This window comes from Gossypium hirsutum, chromosome A10 (genome assembly GCF_007990345.1).
Source record: "Gossypium hirsutum isolate 1008001.06 chromosome A10, Gossypium_hirsutum_v2.1, whole genome shotgun sequence".
In the NCBI taxonomy this organism is placed as follows: Eukaryota; Viridiplantae; Streptophyta; class Magnoliopsida; order Malvales; family Malvaceae; genus Gossypium; species Gossypium hirsutum.
In genome coordinates this window covers 111,649,380-111,672,446 of record NC_053433.1, presented here as the reverse complement: position 1 = coordinate 111,672,446, position 23,067 = coordinate 111,649,380, and the positions used below count along the sequence as shown (strand labels likewise).

Genomic DNA, 23,067 nt, shown 5'->3' with positions numbered 1-23,067 from the left:
TGGTTGTACCACCTAAAAGCGGCCCCAACCAGACTTTCTTGGAAGCAGTGAATCAATAGTTAGTCATTATTGACATAGCCTGCCATTCGTCTGCAGAACATAGTGATGTGAGCTTCGGGACAGCTAGTCCCATTGTACTTCTCAAATTCCGGAGTTTTGAACTTGGGAGGGAGTACCAAGTCCGGAACCAAACTTAATTCCTTAGCATCGATTCCACCACGATAGTCGATGCTTTCTATTTCTTTAAATTTTTCTTTTAACCATCTACACTTTTCTTCGAGTTCTTTCGAGAGTTCTACCATTGTCTTTTTTGTTTCTGTCACTTCATCGAGATCGGGGACAACAGGGTTAGTCGAGTTATCCCTCGGATTAGAGCCCGAGCCAGCCTGATAGTTCACCGGCACCGAAACACTGGCCTGAAATGGTTGGGGCCTAATTGTGACCGATGGCCTTCTTGGGTACATATCAGGTTGTGTCTGAACGTTCTTTGGGGCAAAACCCAGGGGGTAGATAGGATCTTCATTATCATCTCCCGCATTTATCATGGGGCTTTTCCCTTTTTCTAATCCGTCAGCCAATAGATGCGTTAATTGATCCATTATACTTTTTTGGAACTCCAGCATTTGGTCCTTCACATCTTGCTGGATTTTGGCCAGCTGTTCTTGCATACGTATTTGTAGTTGATCCTGCATCTCTTTTTGCATTTGTTCCAATCTCTCTAACCTTTGGTCCATTGCTTTTGTTTTTCTTCTTGTACCATAACGATGTTCCAAGGTAACTGCCATGATTTTTAGGGTTTTTTTTGTGAGTTTTAGCTGATGCATGAATGCAATAAATGCGAAAAAAAGGCGTTGATTCTAATTCGATTTCATTAGAGTAACTTTTCTAGAAAACAAGTTTCTTTACATAAAACAGATTACATATAAGGCTTGGCCCTGATACTTAAGGCCTTGACCTGCCTAAGAAGCTAAGCTAGCTCTCGGCCTCGGTCCGATTCTGACTCATATTTTAAATTCAGCATATCGGACTGTATTGCTAACGTTTGTAAGTGATCAGCCACTTCTCGCACTTGAGCCAAAGCTTCGCCTATGATGTAATCCCTGTTCCTTACCTGGTCTTGAGATTGATGAAGTTGCTCCTTCAATTACTCGTTATTTACCTCAATGAGTTCAATCTGAAGTTCACGATTTTGTAGGGCTGTTTTAAATTCTTCTATCTTCTCTTTTAATTCTTCGATTCTGCTCTGACTAGCTTTCAACTCGATTACAGAGTTACGCGTACGATACTGATACAATGACTTCTCTAACTCTGACACTCGAATCTTTAATCCCTCCTTCTCCTTTTGGCTTTCTACCAAACTTCTTTTCAAAGCACCTTTTTGAGCTTGAGCATTCCAGAATTTTTCTTCCCATTGGTTGGCTTTGCTTTTCTCTTCTTTAACTTCTTGTCGCCACTGTTCAGATGTTTTTCCTAACCCAGCGGTTCTCATTGACCTACACAACTTCTTGTAGTCTGTTTTCAAACTGTCTAAATCCTCTTCAGCCTTGTTTTTTCCTTTTCTGAGTCTTTCAGCTTCTAGTTTCTGGACATCGACATCTAACCCCAGCTGCATTTTTTCTTCCTCCAATTACTTTATCCTTTTTTTCTAGTTCCAGACTCTTTCTCTCGAAATCTTGCCTGATGATTTCTAGCTCAGATGGGATTACTTTCAAGTGTTTTTCCATTGATCGAGGGTTTCTTTGATTTGACGTAGGGATGCTGTCGTTAATGCTCTGATCCCACCACCGGTCATACTCAGAGGTAGTCATGGGATTGGTAGCCGACTTTTTCATTCTACGAGCCTGGTTTCAAGCATTTGATATCTCAAGAACTTTCTTTTCGTAATTATTCCCGTGAATACGAACTGATACTGAGCTAACCCGTATGTTGGTGGTGTAAATTGTCTGGATCTGTACTGTCTTAATGCAAGCAGAGGAGCATACCCGACGGCTCCCTATATTCCTAACAAGAGAACCCAATCGAAATCTCTGCATCGATATAATATTTCATCAGGAACCATCCAAGGGGCTCTCCATTCAACGTCTTCCTCTTGTAAATTTTGAAGAACCGTCATCCAATTTTCTTCTGTAATATCATCTCGTCTCGGCGTAGCCACTAATTCTTTCAGTGGAGAGTAGTTTTCAGAGAAGATGCGATACGAGACCTTTTCCACTTTCCAAAAATAGCTGTGGAACCAAGGTAGCAAGAGCTGTACATACCTAATAAATCTCCCTTCACTCGTTCTTCGACAAGCATTCAATGATCTGAAAGTTTCAGCCAAGATCGTAGGTACAGGTGTGGCTCCTTTACTAAGCCTGTCAAAGAGATCGAAAACCGCCTCGTCTATATGCCCCAAAGTTTTGGGGAAGATAACCAGTCCATAAATGCTCAAAGCAAACACATCTACCATCTTCTTCACATCGGGATGCGCTAAGATGAGATCCCTCAGGTTCCTTCAAGGAATGCACTTACAATCTCCTTTTTGTTTGATCCGGGTTGTAACCCACTGTTCGCTCATCCCTGTGATGCTCATCAGCCTTTTTGAGAATGCTGGGACGTTGGCAGCTTTGGACTAAATTCTGTCAACCTGAATTTTTGGGCAATGGAGCAAGGCCGTGTACTCTTCTATAGTAGGTACCAAATCTACCTTCTTGAAAGTGAAGCAACTGTAAGCAAAATTCAAATATTGGGCGAGGGCTCGAAACAGGTGTTTGTCTACCTTGACATTGAGCAGATAAGGTAAATCGCCATAATGACAATAGAATAGTTGTTTGATCTCATCATCCCACTGACCCCAAATTTCTTTCACCTCTTGGAGATTATTCTGAGTTACGCTGATCCGAGTAAAATCCCACAACTCTGACACGTACCCCTCGGTAAGACTATCACCTTTCTCTTGCTGTGTTGTCTCAGCCCATATCCAGACAGCCGCATTGTCCTCTACTTTATCAAAAAACCCCTTTTCCATGATAAGTTATCTACTTAGCAACCGAATGTAAATTAACACCTTTTGTGATGAAAATGCCATGCAAATACAATCAAAGTAAAACAAATCAAGTCAGTATTTCATACGCAGTTTAAAGCAAACAAGGAATAACAAACATAACACTTGCTCAGGTAACCACTTGGGTTTCAGAGTAGCTCTACCTAGGGTGGGCTCTTAAGGCTCGCTATATGGGGTTCGGTTCTAGAGTAAATGTACCTGAACCAGCAGATTCCTCAATCTTCACCCATTATAGGTTCATACAGACCAAGTTCAGTTCAGGGGAATACATTTCCCTATGGCTATACGGGGATGAAAATCTCACGAAGACATAGGTACAGATGTATCCCGAAAGCGATCCACTATCCTGCACGGAGGTGAAAACCTCACGAAGGAATAGTTTTTCACTCCTACTTAAAAGGGTAAGATCAACCAATCATGCAATGCAATGTGCAAAAAGATACCAAAATTTAAACCAATGCAACAATTATAAACCATGAAGATCGCAACACAAAACAGATAAAAGGCGATGAAAGGATCGTATATCGAAACCAAATTTTCAATTTTTGACAAAAAAACAAAAGTTAATCAACTTGTGGCTTGACTCTCCTATTTGGAGTACCTAGTGGAGTCGCCAAGCTGTCGAAACCATTTTTTTTACAAACGGGAATCGACTTAGATTTTGAAAACGGGAAACGAACAGTGGAGTCGCCATCCTTTTTGAGGAGGTGGGATCGGGTCACCCCAAATTAATCATTTTAATAAAAGTTAAGATTTACTAAAATGATAATTTTTGGTCTACAAAAATCAGAAAATGAGTTTAGGAGTCGGTTACGCACGAGGAATGATTAGCACCCTCGATACGCCCAAAAATTGGTACCTAGTTGATTAATTAGTGTCTTAGCGTCGAATATTGAAAACTTAAAAGACTTTGAAATACGATCCTCCTTTTTGTAAAAAAACTCGAATGTTAAAGACATTTTCGTCTCGAAGTGATAAAATGTCACATCCAGTAAGTTAGGACACAACATCTCAAACTTTTTGAGAATGAGCTTGCCTTTTACTTAAAATTTGTGTATTTTAACTCTCTTTTTTTAAACGGTATTCGATTATTTAGAGTAAACGAGAAAAATCGAGACTCGGTAAGTTAGGGCACGATATCTCGAACTTCCAAATACCGAATATTGCCTTTGTTTGCAAAGATCTCATCTCGAAGTAACAATATGTCATATCCAGTAAGTTAGGACACAGCACCTCTTATCTTCGAGAATAAGTATTTTATTCAAAACTCGTGTTGCGATTTAAAAAGAATATGTCGTTATTTAGGTTAAACGAGAAAAATCGAAACTCAATAAGTTAGGGCACGATTTTCTCAAAATTCCAAATACGGATCATTGTTTTTATAAAAGAATTAATTTTGGGTTGGGTAATTCAGCCCGGGCCAAAATGGGCTTGTACAATGTTGATCGATGGTGTATGGAAATTTTGTTGGCCTGGAAGTAGAACTATTTCTCTTGCACATTTGCTAGTGAAGTGTTGTGCCCTTCAAAAGATTGCTCTTCGCAATTGGCTTCCATTTGAGCACAAATTATCTATTAACAAGGAGTTTGGTAAGCTTGTTTACAAGGTTGGTAAAAAAGATTCCTTTCCATATTGGCAAAATGATCTTTAAACAAAATAATTGTAGACAATGCTAAATCTAGAGAAACTTAGAGAAGTTTTACCATTTCTCTTTCGTTTATCATATTTTGACCGACCAATATAATGTGCGGTTTTCTAAAAAGAAGTTCTTTGCTGCCCCCAAATCTTTCAAGATCTCTAGCAAGTTGTTTACAACTCACAGGGTGAATGATCTTGTTCACTCTGCCTCTATTACTACTGATGTTGGGACAAAAGCTGCGCCAGATCCATCTGCTGTGGCTGCAAAAAAGGGTCAAACTTTGCATTTTTGTTGCGCTTATGATGCACCTTTTTCTAAATTTTTACTTCTATTTGTAATTTTTGAAGATCTTTTTCATATATATGAAAGCTTTAATTTCAGAGTATATATAGATATACATATATAATATTTTTATCTGTCTCAATCTTTGTTTATAATTTGTTGCACATTGAAATGAGGAGTTTTTTTCATAATGCTAATGATGAGATTGTTGGGACTTTAACTATTTTTGTTTTAATTATTGCTTGACATGTTCGACCATCACTTGGGACAACAAGTTGAGATAGTTAAAATGCAGTAAACTTTGTTAACATTTGAGACATGTTTAATTTTGATTAATTTTCTATCAACAAATTATCTTTGACTCAAATTTAAATCAATTTGATTTTTAGTGAAAATTTTATTTTTGAGTACGAAGGTAAGAAAATTTTGACTGGCAACAAACTTTATCATCGTTTTTAAAGCATTTGACTTCATTTCTTTTTTTTTTAGGGTTGGAGGCTAGCTTTCAAAATTCAAATTGTGGATAAAGGCTTGATTTTAAATTATGTTCTATCATGTTTAAATGTTGATTGACTCTAGCTTAAAAATAGGCTACTTTGATGCTCTTCGGGGCATTCGTTTTCGAGTGCTTGTGTGAGGCTTTTTTCGTAGCTTTCAAACCTATTTGCTCTTTCGTATCTAGGTATTTTTTGGAAAGTTAAGATTTTTTGTTCGGTTACAATTATCCCATATTATAAGGGTAGATAAATTTTAGCCAATTGAATTTTAAAATCATTCACCCAAGATTCCACCGAATGAGATTATTATACAAACTATTCCAAACAAACCTTGCGTGCCTTTTTTTTTTTTTTGCTTTTATTTTCTTATAATATATTTGTTAAACTGTCAAGTTTCAATCAATGTTGAAACAATAGTTAGGACAACTAATTGGAACAAATAGCGAACTGAGTGACTTTTCAATACGTCTTACATGATACTAGGTATAACCATAGCTTCCCATTTGTTATTACAATTTTCAAATTAAAATAAGATAAATTATAGTTTTGATGACTTAATTTTTTAAAAAATTTTATTTTTTTGGTAAATAAAAATAAAAGAAATGATTACATCAAAATCATATTAGTCTATTCAGTCTCTCTAAATCATCATGAATAAGATTCAAGATCTGATTAGGTGGTTGCAAGAAATTGTAGAAACTTATCTCTCAACCAAAAGTCTGTTTAACCAACACATCTGCATCTTTATTATCTTCCTTGTAGACATGTTAAAAAGTTTTATTTTAATTATTAAACTTTGATGATTAAAATTACATTTGTCAACTTTTTTAAAATTCACTACAATAAATGTAAAAATTTGATGAATACATTAAATTTCCAAAATTATGAAAACTAATTACTTGAAGCATATGATATTCATCGTTTAAATACTTATTCCAGACTACATTAATTAATTAAGATATTTTAACTGAAATATATAAGTTTGTGAACACAAAATATTAATAATTCATAAATGTCTGAAGACAAATTGCAAACTTTTCTGATAAATAAAATAATTTATTTTTTAGAAAAATCAATTTTAAAAAATCATAATGTAACATATGACATAACTTTAATTGTTATATTGACAATGTCATGTAACATATAATAAGATGTTATATTGTCAAGTCATCTAATTGTTAGTGGCTACTAAGTGATCAAAATTTTCACTACTTTAATTGCAAAACCACTATAAATATCTGTCATTATATTTTGTACTAATCTTTAATTGTAAAAATTGAACAAATAATTTTATTTGGTTTGCAATTGTAGAAATAATTTAATGATATAATATTTGTAAGCTATAATTTCAAACTCAAGTTGATATATAATTATTCTATCATTTGTCATAAGTTAGGGATAAAAATATAGTAAATGTCCCATAACTATTTTTAACAAACTCATTTTATTTAAGACAAAAATCAATATAAAAGTTCAAAAAATTAATCACTTAGTTGTAAGAAAATCTATTATGTTTTAAAGTAATGAACTTTATTTTATATGTTTTGTTGATTTAAATTTAAATAAATATGTTTAATTAATTTTAAAATTTAAATAATTAATAAAAATTACATATTTAAATGCAATAAGGCTGCTAATTTTAATTTTTTTAATAATTTTATTATAAATTCGGATCGTATTCATTTTTTTTTGACACGATACCTAGAACTACCCATAGCCTCTTCCCAACCCATAAATAAGAAGATAATGCATTTCAGTGCACTCAAATTCACGTTCTCCTGCATTGACAATAATGCCCATACCAATTGAGTTAAGACTAATTTTAAAATTTAAAAGAAAATATAAATCTAGTAATATTAAGTATAAAAGATTTTTAGCCAAGAGTGCTTTGCTTAGCATCCTAGCGAAAACAGTTTTTTCTGAGGCTTGGGATGAAGGAAAGTGGTGGTGGCGACGGTTTTTTAGGAGAGGAGATCACCCTTCTGGCAGAGGAACTCATTCAATTATTGGTTAAAAGCTCAATGGTGGTACCAAGTGAAAAGCCAACCCTGCTCTATACTATATGGACAAAGAAATCCTATAATCCGGATAGTTTTAGGGCACAGATGAAAAGTATATGGAAAGTGAGGAAAAAATTTGAAATCCAACTGGCAGGTCAGAATCTATTCTTGATAGTGTTTGAAAGTGAAGAAGATTTGGAGATAGTTATGGAGGGGCAATCATGGTTGTTTCGGAAAAATTTAATGCTCTTTGATCAGTTGAATAAACCGATGGAAATAAGTCATATTAGGCTTAATTCATCCCCGTTTTGGATTAAAATTGGACCATGTTTACCAGAATTTGATAAAAAAAGATTTAATGCATGCTATTGGGGTTACTTTTGGAGGCGTTCTGAGATCTACAATTAATGGTGAATTCTGTCAGCTTAGAGTTCAGTTAGATGTGCAAAAACCCTTGCGCAGGGGTATTTTCGTCTCAACTGAAAATCAAAGTAAGTCCTGAATCCCTTTTAAATATGAAAAATTACCAACATTCTGGTTTGACTATGGAATGTGGAGCATGGGCTCATCGAATGCCTCAGTTTTACACCTGTAAAAAAAATAAAATCAGAGATGATCCTCTTTATTCTTTAGCATTAAAAGCAGAAGTAAATTTTATTGAAAGGGAGAGTTTAAATTTTAATGTCTTTTCAAAGAAGGTGCAGCCTCAATGTTCATATACAGGTGATATAGAGAAGATTCCTGAGTTAAATTTTCAAGAGAAGGATAAAAGTGACATGGCCCAAAAAATCCAAGATAGTTTACAATTTACAGAAACAGAGTAAGGGATGATGATACAAGAGGAAGAGATAGTTGTGGAAGAAAAAGCAAATCGGGAAAATAATAATTACGCAGGAATTTTGAAACCAACCAAGAAATCGAGTTGGAAGAGAATTGAGGTAGTAAGAGAGGTGGATATTTGTAACGGAGAGAGTATATTGAGAAAAAGAAAATCAGAGGATATAGAAATTAAAGACAATGGCAAAGGAAAATCCTGTAAAGAGGAAGCAAAAAGAATGAAGTACGACGGCCAAGACTTTCATATCGAAGGAGGCATAATTTTGTTGGTAAAAATTCTCAAGCAAAGGTGTATTACCAACCAAAATAGATCGTCAACTGCCAAATGGCAAGTCGACCGGGCACAATGAAAACCATTTGCTAGAACGTTCGTGGATTGGGGAGTTCACGGGCAGTGAGAAGGCTTCAGTATTTGCTGAAGCAACATAAACCCCAAATAGTCTTCCTTATGGAGACCAAAATAGACGAAAAGCGCATGGAAAAAATTAGGAGATATGGTTTTGAAAATGGGATTGATGTAGGAGTTGAAGGTTTTAGAGATGAAATTTGTATGGCATAGAAAGCAGGTATTACGGTTTGTCCAAACAATTTCTCAAAAAGCCATATTGATGTGATGATAAAAGAGGACAATTTCAATGAAGAGTGGAGCTTTACAGGGTTTTACGATTCACTTTATGTTAATAATAAGAGTGTCTCGTGGAATTTGTTAAGGAAGTTAGGTCAGGATCAAAACCACCCATGGTTGGTATGTGGTGATTTTAATGAAATAATGTATTCTTTTGAAAAAAAGTGGACGTTAATCGAAGGAGGAGAAAAGAATGAAAACTTTAAGTGAGGTTTTAGAAGAATGTTAATTAATGGACATGGGGTATTCAGGGGTTTGGTTTACACGGGAGGGAGGAATCTACCGAAAATAAATATTAAAGAGCGACTGGATAGGGGAGTGGCGAATGAAAAGTGGATGCATCTTTTCCCAAAAGGAATTATTCATCATTTAACACACTCGATTTCAGATCATTATCCCCTACTTATCAGTACTAATAATGAGAAGAACTATAAGGGGATTCCAAGATTCAAATTAAAGGCATGGTGGACCATGAAGGCATCTATTGAACGAGAGATTATAAAATCATGGGAGTCATCAAATGAATCTATTATTGAAAAGTTTAGAAGGCTGCAGATAAGCTTGATAAGGTGGGCAAGCTCAATAAAGCAGGGTTGAGATAGGTTAAAGACTAAGTTCACAAAGGAACTTGAAGATCTACTGGCAAGCGATAGGGATGATGACACAATGGCAAAGCTGATTGATACTAGAATTCAACTTAATATGGAGATTGCTAAAGACGAAATGTCTTGGGAATAGAGGGCACGAGCCAATTGGCTTCAATTAGGAGATAAAAATTTTGCCTTTTTTCACAAATATGCCTTAGCTCGTAGACAAATTAACACTATTACTAGGCTGGAATCTGATGAAGGGAAGGAAATTTATGATGAATCAGCGATTAATGAGGCCGCTTCAAATTACTTTTAGAATTTATTTTTGTCAAAGGGAATTGGGAATTTATCCCACCTTCTAAAGGGCATTAATACTAATATTTCATCTGATATCTATACAGATTTACTAGTACCATTTACGGCAGAAAAGGTATTTTCAGCTTTGAAAGGAATAGGGCCCACTAAAGCACCAGGTTATGATGGATTTCCTGCTTTATTTTTTCAAAGATTTTGGCACATTGTAGGTAAAGCTCTTGAAAGTTTTTTGCTTGGGACTTCTGAATGATGGAAGGGATTTTGACTCTCTAAACCTTACAGATATTGTACTTATCCCAAAAGTACCAAACCCCACAAGTCTTGTTAATTTTAGACCTATCAGCTTATGCACAGTTTTATACAAAATTATGGCAAAAACATTTACAAATCATCTTTAGGAAGTCATTGGAAAATGTATTGACAAAGCTCAAAGTGCTTTCGTTCCCGAAAGATTAATTACTAACAATGTGCTTATAGCATATAAACTATTACATATGCTACGTCAAAACTGACTGGGAAAAAAGGGCTTATGGCAGTAAAACTAGATATGAGCAAGGCTTATGATAAGTTAAGTGGGCTTTTCTAAAGGAAGTTATGCTTCAAATGGGATTTACAATGGAATGGGCGACATTAATCATGAAATGTATCTCTACAGTCTCTTATACAGTGAATATCAATGGGAGAAGAGGAAATGTTTTTAAGCCGACTAGAGGGCTTCGTCAGGGTGACCCGCTTAGCCCCTTTTTTTTTAATATGCAGTAAGGGAATCTCATCTTTGATAAGATTAGCAATAGCTGAGGGATTGATGAAGTGAGTGAGGGTTAGTAGAAAATGACCAGAAATATCGCACTTGCTGTTTACAGATGACTATATACTATTTGGTGAAGCGACAAATAGAAGGGCAAGAATTTTAAAAGACATTTTGAAAGAATATGAACAATCAGGTCGATGCGTGAATTTTAGCAAATCGACAATTTTCTATAGCTCAAATACAGCAGAAAGAGACAAAGAAGAAATCTTGAGTTTACTAGGTATGAGATGCTCCACAAATTTGGAAAAATATCTAGGACTCCCTAATGTTGTAGGCAAACAAAAGAAGAAAGCTTTTTAGAATCTCAAAGATAAAGTTAAGTCGAGAATTGAAAGCTGGAGTACAAGGTTACTATCACAAGGGGAAAATGAGGTTTTTATAAAATCTGTTCTTCAAGCAATTCCAACTTATGCTATGATATGTTTCCTCCTACCAAAATTATTATGTGAGGAGTTAGAAAATATTTTCGCTAAATTCTGGTGGCAAAAAGGATAAGGAAGGAAAGGGATACACTAGTGTTAATGGAAATTTATATGTCGATCAAAAGAGGAGGGAGAATGGACTTTAGAAATCTGGCTCAATTCAATATTTCATTACTAGCTAAGCAAGGGTGGAGGATTATTACTAATCAGGATTCTTTGGTTATGTGAGTTTTTAAAACAAAATATTTCCCAAATGAATATTTTTTAAATTCTCGATTGGGGAAAACCAGTTCTTATATATGGAAAAGCATATGGGCAGTGAAGGGTATTTTGGAAAAAAAGAATATGTTGGAGGGTTGGTACAGGTACAAGTATTTCTATCAATGCTAATGCTTGGATTCCAGATGCTGTTAATGTTAAATTATCTTCAGTTGTTAATTGTATGTGTGATGTCAAGGTTAGTGAGTTGATCAACAGTAATGAGAGAACATGGAAAAGAGAACTTATAAAGAATACCTTTTCAAAGGAAGATGCTGGAAAAATCCTCCGGATACCTTTAGCATACACACCTCACAATGATCTACTTGTCTGAAGAGGCGCGTATTCAGGCGAGTTTTCGGTCTGCAGTGCCTATAAACTATTACAAACTTTTGATGAAATTCCTAGAGCTTACGCTTTACAAATTGATTACAGGAATTTTTACAAAAAACTTTAACTCCTAAATCTTCCAAATAAAATCAAAGTTACAGTATGGAGAATTTCATGGAACTATTTGCCGACAGGGTTAATATGCAGCACCGAAAACTTGTTAGTAGTACAAGCTGCCCCCGATGTGGAGAAATGGCTGAAACAATCGACCATATTTTTCGCGAATGTCCTGTCACAAATATAAGTTTGGACACTATTAAAAATTCAAAATTTTATTCTAGATCCTAACATGGATTTTTTTACAATGGATTACCTGGATCTTTGATCAGCTTACTTCATACCAGAGCCGCCTCTTCTGTTATGAATTTTGGGCTATCTGGGGAGAGAGAAACAGAAGAATACATGAGCAGAAAAATAGTACAGGTCAGGAAATAGCAGATTTCATCAACAACTATATGGCTGAATTAAATGGTTTAGAAATGAGAAATCCAGTAAAGGGGAAGGAGATAAGAAGATGGAGTTATCCACCTAATGAATTCGTAAAAATTAATTTTGATGGTGCGTATGATGCGAATCACCACCAATCTGCCTCAGGGATTGTTGTCAGAAACGAAGAATGGGTTGTCTTACTTTCTGCTTAGAGATCCATCATGGGGTAACTTTCGCATTTGCAGCTGAAGCAATCACATGTAGGAAAGCGGTCCAAGTAGGAGTGGAATAGGAATGGCCGAAGGTTATAATAAAAGGAGGCTCTCTCAGAATAATCAAGAAATGTGTAACAAAAAGTCAAGATCGTTCACATATTGGAGCATATATATACGATATTCAACAGAAATTAAATAGATCTAGAAGTTTCATATTCAAACATATACTAAGATCTGCAAACGCCCTTGCGCATATATTGGCAATAAAAACTCTAAAAAGAAAGGAAGAGATGTACCTGGAAATAAGGGTCCCAGGGTATGCTGAAAATCAACGAAGGATTGGAGACGAGAACCGGATTGAGAATGGAAGGGGAAGAAGAGAAATGAGAGGAAAGTAAAGAAAAGCAGAAGAATCGGTTTTTTGAAAGAACAAACTTTCCCAAAAAACTGAACCGTCAAAAGAAAAAATTTGAAATGATATTCAGATGACAAGACGATTTTTAGTATTTTCTGACTGAGCATTAATTAGGCAAATTGATTATTTTTTCTACTTAGTTTTTGGGCCACTTTAGATTTGGGCCCTTTTTTTAGCTGTTTATTGGGTATTCTGTTTCTATTTGGGTTTATACTATGTATGTTTATTTATTTTTTAATACAAAGCCTAGTGTGAAGTTTTTCAAAAAAAAAAATAAAAGAAAATATTTTAATTAATCATTTTTAAAAGTTAATTTAGAGTTAAAATTAATATATACAGATGATATATACTATCCAAATTATAATTTTTTTATTGTATAGTGGATGTTTGAATAGGCCTATTGAATATGATATAAGGACTTAGTAATAAAATAAAATTACCGTAAAATTACTAGGTTTCCCCTTTAATATTTGTTCAAATAAGCTTGAACTTACTATAAACAAATGATCTTGTCCCTTTCCTCTCGTAGAGGTCTAGATAATGAAACATATTTTATATGAAATTTCAAAACCAGCGGTTTATAATATCATTTTTTACTTAGACTTGGATTTTTCAAATGAAGAAATTTTAGGGGAAGATATAATAATTTGTGTACGGATATTATATTTTATGTTTTCTATCTCGATTTTATAAATAATTGAATATAATATCAGAATATTTAATCATGAATGCGATTTCATAATTAATTTTTCTTAAAATAACGTATTTTTTTATATAGTGTGAAGTAAGGCTGATTCAATGTAGGGACGAAGTTAGAATTGTTGATAAAGGAGGTCGGGATATTTTTATAAAATATATAAGTTTAAAGTAGGTTCGAAAAATAAAATGCATTAAATGTTCAATTTGCATTAGATATTATAATTATTTAACTTTATATTTTTACTTAATTAATATTTAGATATAATTTATACTTAGATGTTGTAATTATTAAATTTTACTTTTGCCAAATTAATACTTAGATACTACTTTGATTAGTTTATCCAATTAAACTAAAAATGTTATTAAATTTATTATAAAAAACTATAAATTCTATAAAAGAAATTAAATTAAAAAAATTTTGGGACCAAACATAAAATTGGTCTTTTTTAAACACTACTTATAATATTAAAATAAATAAAAAATTTAGAACTTAAAAGGAACTTAATAATGTTTTTACAAAATTTAAGGGGCTGGACAAAATTTGGAGGTCGGAGCCCTTGCCAACCCCTAAATTCGTCACTGCTTCTGTGAAATTTATAACAAAATCTCTAGCGCATTCATAAAAATCCATATACATACATGACCCGTTACTTCACAATCACGTTGAAGAACAAATTATAAGTATAATATGATGAATGAGACTGCACTTACATGATAAATAAATTAGTTCATAGAAACTTAAAGTTTCACCAATTATTCTATAAATTATATCTCTTTTATCTATATTCTGGTGTCATGGGATTAGAACTTTCGTCTAGAAAACCATATAATCTTAGTTGATTCATTGTGTTTAAATCTGCCATAATCAGCTTTACTATCGCAAACTGAGAATTCTCGCAAAAATTTCTTAAGTCACTGAAACAAAGTGGAAGTAAACTCAAAAAAGATTTTGTAGTTAAAAATTAATGGTTAAAAAATATGCTTAGTTTTTAAATAATTTATGTTCTAAAAATTTTTAAATTTTATTTTACTCTTATAATAAGGTATTGACAAAGTCTATGATTTCCAGATATTAGAACCATAGCAATAGTCGGTCTAAATTGTAAACATGGTCTAAATAAAATGAAAAAGAAAAAGAAGAAGAAGAAATCATGGTAAATTCGCCATCAACTCCGCTTCATCTTCTATATAACCATAGCCATGGTGCGAGTTTTTACAATATCAGAACCCTACAAAAACCCCAACCTTGGTAGATTTATATCAGCTCTAGTATAGCGAAGTATATATTGTCACTAATTCACTAAACAATCCTTAAGAATGAAAGATTTGTTCCTCATTGGCAAAGTCGTCACTGTAGTTTTACTCCTGATTTTTATGCAAATTTGGCCTGCTGGAGCTGTTCCAGATCCTCCTTCTCAAGCTGCTCCTTTTGGCTGTGATGTTCCACCGGGAACCATTCCTCCTGGTTACTGCAAAGCTCCTTAAAAACCATCCTTAACCTCCACTGCTAAATAAAAGCAAGAACTTTACATACATCATATGTAGTTTGTAATTCTGATCCTGAATTACATACATAGTAAAAGTGTTTATCAGGTAAGATATTAGAGAAAATTGTATGTTTTTGTTGGGTTTTGAGTTTTAAGTGTTTTAATGGTCTAATTGTTGATGTAATTGTAATTCTTCACAATAATAATCAAATCGCGTTGATTAAGGTATTCTCTCTTTTGTGATGCTTTATTGTTTAATTATGGTTCTACTTGCTTTGGGATTAATCCATTTATCCTGTCAACTAAAACTGTAAATATATAGTAAATATTTTAAGAGATCACAGCACAAATACATATTCGAATAAACAGCCAGAAAATAAGTTTAAATTAATATCAAGCGCAAATAAAAGAAAAAAGGGGATAAAATTCACGTACGACGAAATATGTACTACCAAAAATCATTATTATTTTTTATGAGGCCTTATTCATAGAAGTTTTTTTTTTTTTAAATGCGATAAAAAACGAACAACCAAAAATCACAAACGAACACTCCTGCTTATAGATCTGCCATTCTTGTCCTCATGCAGAAGATGCAGTGTTTCATTCTGTGCTTCTGAAAAAATCTGGACTCCCACTCCATGCTCAGCTGCTAGCTTCGCCAGTAGATCTCCCACCATGTTAGCTTCTCGGTAAATATGTGCTACCTCCACTCTCCATGCACATCTGAGAACGTTTAGAATAGCTCTTCCAAGACTAGTAGTTGCACCTTCCCCAGTTCTGCATTGAGAACTTTAACGACAGTTAAGTTATCCACCTCCAACACTAGTTGCCTGCATCCCATCGACCAAGCCACTTCAAGACCATCAAGAACCCCCAGATCTTGGTCCATACTCGATGGAGGCTTTATAGCTGCAACGCGAGGCACAATGTTATAACGGATTAAATGTGTGAATAATCCCCAATCCCATTCCCCACTATTCCTAACCATGCAACGTACGGTGCCATGCATCTCATGAAAAAGTACAGGGACCTGGACGTAATTTAATAGGGGACCGCAGCCTGGCACCCATTGATCCCTCCAGAAATCTACTTGCATCCCGTCCCCAACATTCCATATGATATTCTGCCTTACCTCCTCCCATACCTCACAAACACCTCTCTAAAACCTAGTAGCAACCAAAGGAAGATTTCCGACCCATTTGTATTTTGTGCGAAGTATCCGAGCATAGATGATTTTTCTGGAAGACGATTAAAAGCAATCTTCATCAAAAACGCCTTATTTGCTTATCCAAACTTTTGATGCCTAGACCATCATTAGCTTGATTTCGACAGATCTCATCCCATTTGATTAGACATCTATTCTCATTGGAAGATCCCATATGAAGTTGCCTATTTTTTTCTACTTAAAAACAAACCCCTTAACGAATATAGTTCGACTGCATTGCAAGAGTGATACGAACAGCCAACGACTATGTCTTCGCTTTCCATCCTGAAAGTTTCCGCCTCATCTCATCAACTAAATAATATAACGTATTATTGGTGATTCGTTTATGGATCAAACGAACTCCCAAATAAGAAGAAAATCATTATTAAATGCATACGTAAATAACAAAATCACTCAAAAGGTGAATTACAAAATGTGCTCAACAAAGTTCTTCACTTTAAACAGGGTGCTCTTAGTACAGTGTTTGCATCCTGTCGAAACTATTTTTTTGGGAGTCGCCACCAATCCTTTTGTTTGGGTGTTATTGGATCACCTAGAAATTTGGTCATTTTAATAAAAAATTTTGATTTACTAAAACAACGATTTTGGTCTACGAAATTTGAGAAAAATGGGTTCGGAAGTCGGTTACGTACGAGGAAGGATTAGCATCCTTGTAACACCCAAAATTGGTACCTAATTGATTAATTAATGTCTTAATGTTGAAAATTAAAAATTCGAAAAAAATTTAGAATACGATCCCTTTTTTATGTTGATCTATGCGAAAAATTTGCTTGAGTAAATCAAAATAGATTCCAAAAACCTTCTTGTCTCGAAGTAATAAAATGCCACAACCAGTACGTTAGAATGCAACATTTCAGACCCTCGAGAATAAGTTGGTCCTTTGATTTTCAAAACTCACATATTTTAATTTTAAAAGGTTATTCGGTCATTTAGATCAAACAAGGAAAATCGAAACCCAGTACATTAGGGCACGATCTCTCGAATTTCTAAATACAGAACATTGTCTTACTTCGAAAATTTTTTTGTTTCTTAAAAATTTTATCAAACGTAAGTTTAAAATGACACGAGTTATTTTGAAGCATAATACAAAGATAAGCAATCATATCTAAACATAGTTCATGGGGAATAATAATGCAATAATATAAAACAACTATAGTCATAGTAATATTAACAACCAAATAACAATAATAATACATATAAATATGAATAAGTAAAAAGGGAATAAATAAATAATAGTGAGGAGAATAATAATAAGGTAATGAATAAATAAATATAAGGGAAATGATTTAAAAATATTGGAAGTAAAGAACCAATAAATGAAATTTAAAGTATAATTTGTAATAAAACATAAGTAAATAAATAAATATAAATAGTTGTAATAAGAGTAATAATAATAACAATAGGTAGTATAAATAATTCAGTTTCCTTTTAAATATATATATATATGCATATATAAAAAGATAATAAATGGATAAAGGAATAAATAACAATGAAGTAATAATGATAGATGCTGAAGTGGCAACAATAACAAAATTATAAATAAAATAATTAAATGAAAACAAAACAAAAATTTAAAGAGGAACGAAAAGACAACAAACAAATGGACACAAGGATTATAATAAAATATGAATGTATAATATATATATATATATATATATATGAACAGGTAAACGAAGGAGCAAACAAATAAGATAAAAGAATAATGAACATATGAACAAGTAAATAAATAAATTAATTAATTAATTATTAATTAGAACAAAAGGACTAAATCGGGATCTAGGTAAAATCAAAGGAGAAATTCGGACATAAAACCAAAATAGCAGACCAATTTAAATGCGCTAACACATTGAGGGGCGGATTGGGAAAATATTCCCACCCTTCTAAACGCATCGTTTCAAAGGACCGATCTGAACTGAACGCAAAAATATGCAACTAAATTAAAAAAAAAAACAAAAGAAGCAAGTAGGGCCACATTGCGAGGCGCAGCAAGACCAGAAGGGTTATCACGCAATTATCCCATTCACCGCAAACACGCGGATTCTCAAGGGAGACGAATCGGGTCACGGGTCACGGGTCCAATACGGCGCGGTTTCAACACTGATTTCTTTGGTGCAAAAACGGCACCGTTTTGTTTCAGTATTTAAACCAATCTCTGTTGTTTATTTTCATTTTTTGCTTCCGTTTCTAAAACATAGCCCCATCCCCCTATTTATCTGAACCTTAAAGAAGCCAAACTCTAGCCGCCATGCAGCCACAGCAAACGGTGGTCGACGGAGGGTGGTCTACTCGTTCTTTAACACCGTTTAGATCTGTGTTTGAGGATCCAACACCTACAACCGCAAAGAATCAAAAAGAAAGTATCACCCCTTTTGTTAGATTCAGTTTTAACGAAGGAGAAACTCTGATGTATACCGACGATTCAAAGCTCAGGTGAGTCACTCTCTATTATCCCTTTCTTTTTCTTTGTAAACAGTCCCCAAAGAATAAAAGCGAAAGAAAAAAAACAAGAAAAAGTTGCAAAAATGTTAAGTCGAAAAAGAAAAATCACCTTTTTGCTTCGAATTTTTGATTAATTGTGTAACAAAAAAAAGGGTCCCTTTTACATCGTCGATTCTAGCTTTTGTAGCCTTTACAACACTGTGTATTTGCTGTTATTATTAAAGTTTATGCATTTTTATCTCTGCTTCTCTGCTTTCGTTCTTGTTGTCCTTCTTTGTTTCCTTTTTTGCTTTCTTTTGCAGGTACACCAAGGGTCATCAGGATTGTAGATGGCCGTTTTGGTGCAACGGGGCCGAATCTTGGGAGTCGTGCGTGCCGAGGGCGCACATGGAGGCGAGGCGCCTTAGGCTATTAGGGTTTTTGTGTTGTTTTATGTTTTGGGCTGTATTTTTGTGTTAGGTTTTAGTTTTGGGCCTACAAGACTTGGTTTTGTATTTGGGTTGTTGTCACTATTGAGTTTTTTGACGGGCCGGGCAAATTTAGTCACGTACACATCCCATGAACCAGCCCCCATATATTGGCTGCAAATAATAACTTCTAGATTAATGTAGTGTCGATAAGGAGCCATCTCTTATCTTCACATAAGTTGATCTTCATCTTTAATGACTTCATGGAATCTTCATACTATTTGCACAACCAAAGTTGCTATGGCCGATAGAGCACTGTTGGAATTTTGATATTAAGGAAAGAATTGCAGAGAAGAAAGAACGAGAATTTTAGAAACAAAAATTGTCTGTTAAAGTTTTATTTATTTCACTCACCTATATTTGAAAAATGTACTAAGGGTATCTATAAGAAGAAAAACTCCTAAATATAAAAAGAAATAACAAAGATTTTATATTAATAAATACCAAATATATTATGCTAATAAATGTTCAATCTTATAAGACATAACTTGTAGGCAAACTCTTCAAACCCAGATGCTACTAATTTGCCAAAATAATGAGTTCGCAAATTATTGTGAATTCTCCCAAAAACTATCCGCCAAGTGATTTATAGATGTGTACGCCATTTGGTCTATCTGTCATATTCTATTCTCCAATCTTGATTAGTTCGTTATTCATGAAGAGTTCGACAAATTTAGAGAGTATGCCAAGTCTGGGGAGTTCACCTATCGTGCATATTGCACGAATGATCATATTACGACACTTTTCCTTGGCCTTCATGCTGCGAACACCAGTTTTATCTTTCAGTTCTTCAAACCTCATCTTCCCAAGTGGTTTGGTTAAAATGTCTACAAGTTGAGTTTCAGCATTGCAATGAATCAGAGTCACTTCTTTGCTATGTTTGACTTCTCTCACAAAGTAGCACTTGATCTCAAAATGCTTTGTCTTCACATGGAAGACTGGGTTCTTTGCAATCATTATGGCGGACTGGTTGTCGCAAAAAAAAAGTGTTGCTTCAACTTGCACAAGTTTCAAGTCAAACAATAGTTTTTTCAGCCAAATTGCTTGGTTGACTGCTGCTGCTGCAGCTACATACTCTGCTTTAGTTGTGGATCGAGCAACTGTCGATTGCTTCTTCGAACTCCAAGAGAGTACCCCAGATCCAAGTGAAAAGAAATATTTAGATGTACTTCGCATATCATCCACCGAGCCAGGCCAATCACTGTCAGAGTAACCAATTAACTTCAACAGGTTCGCCTTGGTGACTCAAACACCAAAATCAACAGTTCCTTTAACGTATCTCAACATCTCTTCACCGCTTTGAGATGAGAGGTATTGCAGCAGTGCATAAACCTTGACAACAAGCCGACTACGAACATAATATCTGGTCATGTTGTTGTTAAGTATAACAAACAACCCACAAGGCTGTAATAGTTATTCTCATCAACTTTTTGAAAATCTTTGCTACCGCTGAATTTTTCTCCAAATGCATGTAACACCCCAAACTCAGCCTAAACATTACAGTCGGATTGTGAAACTTACATAAAAACATTGTCGCTTAATTTTTGTAAAAAAAAACTCGTTTTAATTCAAGGGTAAACAAAATAGATTAAATTATCAAAAACATAAGTATTCTAAAAATTATGTGAGCACCTTGACGAAAACCGTGTTTTATTGATTTTACTAAAACAAACCCAATCGCTTAACCACTTGTATAGTATAACATCGTATCAAATCTCCAAAAACTTTGCAATGAAAAACCTTTTAGATTTTTATCTTATAAAAACATTATCTCTCATCAGTTATGTCGTTCTGATAAAAAAATTCCGATTATGAATAGTACGTTTGCAAAGTAAATACCAAAATCAAAATTAAAGTCCCAAAACAAAATTAAAAGTCCAAATGTCCATAATTAAGCCCAAAACATACATAAAACCAAAATGTTTGAACCGAGCTCTGGAATCCCTTCCCAATACTAAATCTGAGGATTACCTGAAATGAAACAAAACAAATGAGTGAGCTAGAAGCCTAGCGTGTGACTTGGCTCACATACAAAATTTTCACTTATAATATTCACATATGCAATTATCATATTACAATTTTCATATTTTCAGAACATATAGCAAATCAAAACAAATCCTACCCCCATCCACCACACACTATCTCCGTCCAACCAATCACACCAATTAGTGCTACAGCAGTTCATCCATCAAATCACATCGGTATGTGGGGATATGTCACTCATATAAGTGTAGCTAAGTTGCCAGACATAAATTTCCATTTAACTGTCAAAATTGCAGTAAAACTGTCAGAAATACACTTCCTACATCATATCAACCCACCCCAATGCACATGCATCATCATATTACATACGTACATATCACATAATTTGTATAGCATGCATACCTAAGCACATATTTTTTACAAAGCATAACATATCACATAGTCTATAAAAAATGAAACCTACTTAACATGCTTTCTAAGCATTTTCATGTGTAACATACCAAATTTTATGCTTTTATAAGCCTACAAGATTCCCACAGAGTCAATTTAGAGTTCCTTAACCGAGCCTTCAAATTGGCCAAAAAGGGCCAACACACCTGTTTGGCCCACATAGCCCAATAAGCCAACCCGTGTGGACCTGTTCAAGCTGTGTAATCACACACGCCTATGTGCTCCACATGGTCGTGTGGTGTACACACCGTGTGAAGTTGGCCAATTTTGAAAATAGCCATTGTTTTTGGATTTTTCCGAGTTCCAGTCAGGTTTTTCTGACAAATCACACAATAGCACACTTCGAATCCTACATACAACATTCAAAACACATCGATTAACAAACACAAATTACCTAATATTTCACTAGATTAACATATTTATACTAAAAATCAGACCCTAAAATGTTGTTTGAACACTTATTTCATAGAAACAACACCCCAAAATAGCAGAACCTCTTTAAAATCTTTAGCGTGTAGCTCTGTTGACTCTTGAAAATCTGTTCTTGTCCTTGTCATATTTCCATCCCAAAGAAGTATCTCATTTCTTTGAGGTCTAACATTTCGATCATGTTCTCCATTTGTTGTTTGAACTCCTTTACTATGACTTTGCTACTCCCAATCACAAACAGGTCGTCAACATATAAAAAACGATCAATGAAGTGACTTCGCCAACCTTTTTTACATGTAAGGTAGGTTTGCTAGTGCCCTTTCAAATCCAAAACTCGCGAAGTGCTAATCTATCATTGCATACCAAGCTCGTGGAGCCTATTTCAAACCGTATAAGGTTCTTTAGCCTATATATCTTCTCTTCTTTTCTTTTAACAGCGAACCTAGTAGGTTGCTCCACATAGACTTATTCCTGGAAGTAGCCATTTAAGAAGGCTAATTTGACATCCAGTTGATGAATTTTGCAACCTATCTGTGCTGCCAAGGCCAATAATAGTCTGATCATGTCCAACCTTGCTACTGGTGTAAAAGTCTCCTACTAATCAATTCCACACTATTGATTAAACCCTTTCACAACAAACTTCACCTTCAGGTTATTGAACTAACCATCAGCATTTAGTTTAGTTTTGAATACCCATTTAACACCAATAACCATTTTTGTCAACAAGCTCCTAAGATTGGTTCTTTTGAATCATATTCAACTCCTCTCACACGGATTCTTTACAGCCTTCAATGGTTTTAACTTCTTAAAGTCTCGTAGGTTCAAGTAGTGCTACATCAGCTTGCTGATAGACCTCGCCAATCAATCACATGCATTTTACTGGAGTGTAATTGTCATCGCCAAACTGTGACCCCACCTCGCCATCATCATAATGATTTTGCGAATGCAATTCATGTATCCTTTATTTAGCCTCAGTAGCATCCCAATTCCATGTTCTAACTCTGTTCGCCAAAATTTTCTTAGAGGAAGGATCATAAGCTCTATAGCCCTTCCTATTGTTGCTATACCCAATAAAGATACCAAGCTACGACCTCCTTTCTAACTTACTTCTTTTCACCTG

The 23,067-nt window shown here is 34.4% G+C and overlaps 1 protein-coding gene and 1 long non-coding RNA gene across 3 annotated transcripts; one reads left to right on the top strand and one right to left on the bottom strand.

Moving 5' to 3' along the window:
- Positions 1 to 7,897: 7,897 nt before the first annotated feature.
- Positions 7,898 to 12,870, bottom strand: LOC107942962 (uncharacterized). 2 transcript variants are annotated; one of them, XR_001695945.1, is made up of 5 exons: positions 12,650 to 12,843; positions 12,238 to 12,463; positions 12,023 to 12,085; positions 11,578 to 11,938; positions 7,898 to 8,050 (listed from the first exon to the last, which is right to left on the bottom strand). It is a non-coding gene; the product is annotated as an uncharacterized lncRNA (long non-coding RNA). The 2 variants fall into 2 exon arrangements; XR_001695944.2 differs by having other exon boundaries at positions 12,238 to 12,870.
- A 5,186-nt stretch (positions 12,871 to 18,056) lies between these two features.
- On the top strand, positions 18,057 to 19,274 carry LOC107942963 (uncharacterized). Its single transcript, XM_016876696.2, has 2 exons — positions 18,057 to 18,609; positions 18,921 to 19,274. Exons 1-2 carry the CDS (start codon positions 18,425 to 18,427, stop codon positions 19,075 to 19,077), a joined length of 342 nt encoding a protein of 113 aa, XP_016732185.1. The 5' UTR covers positions 18,057 to 18,424; the 3' UTR covers positions 19,078 to 19,274.
- The last annotated feature ends 3,793 nt before the right edge of the window (positions 19,275 to 23,067 follow it).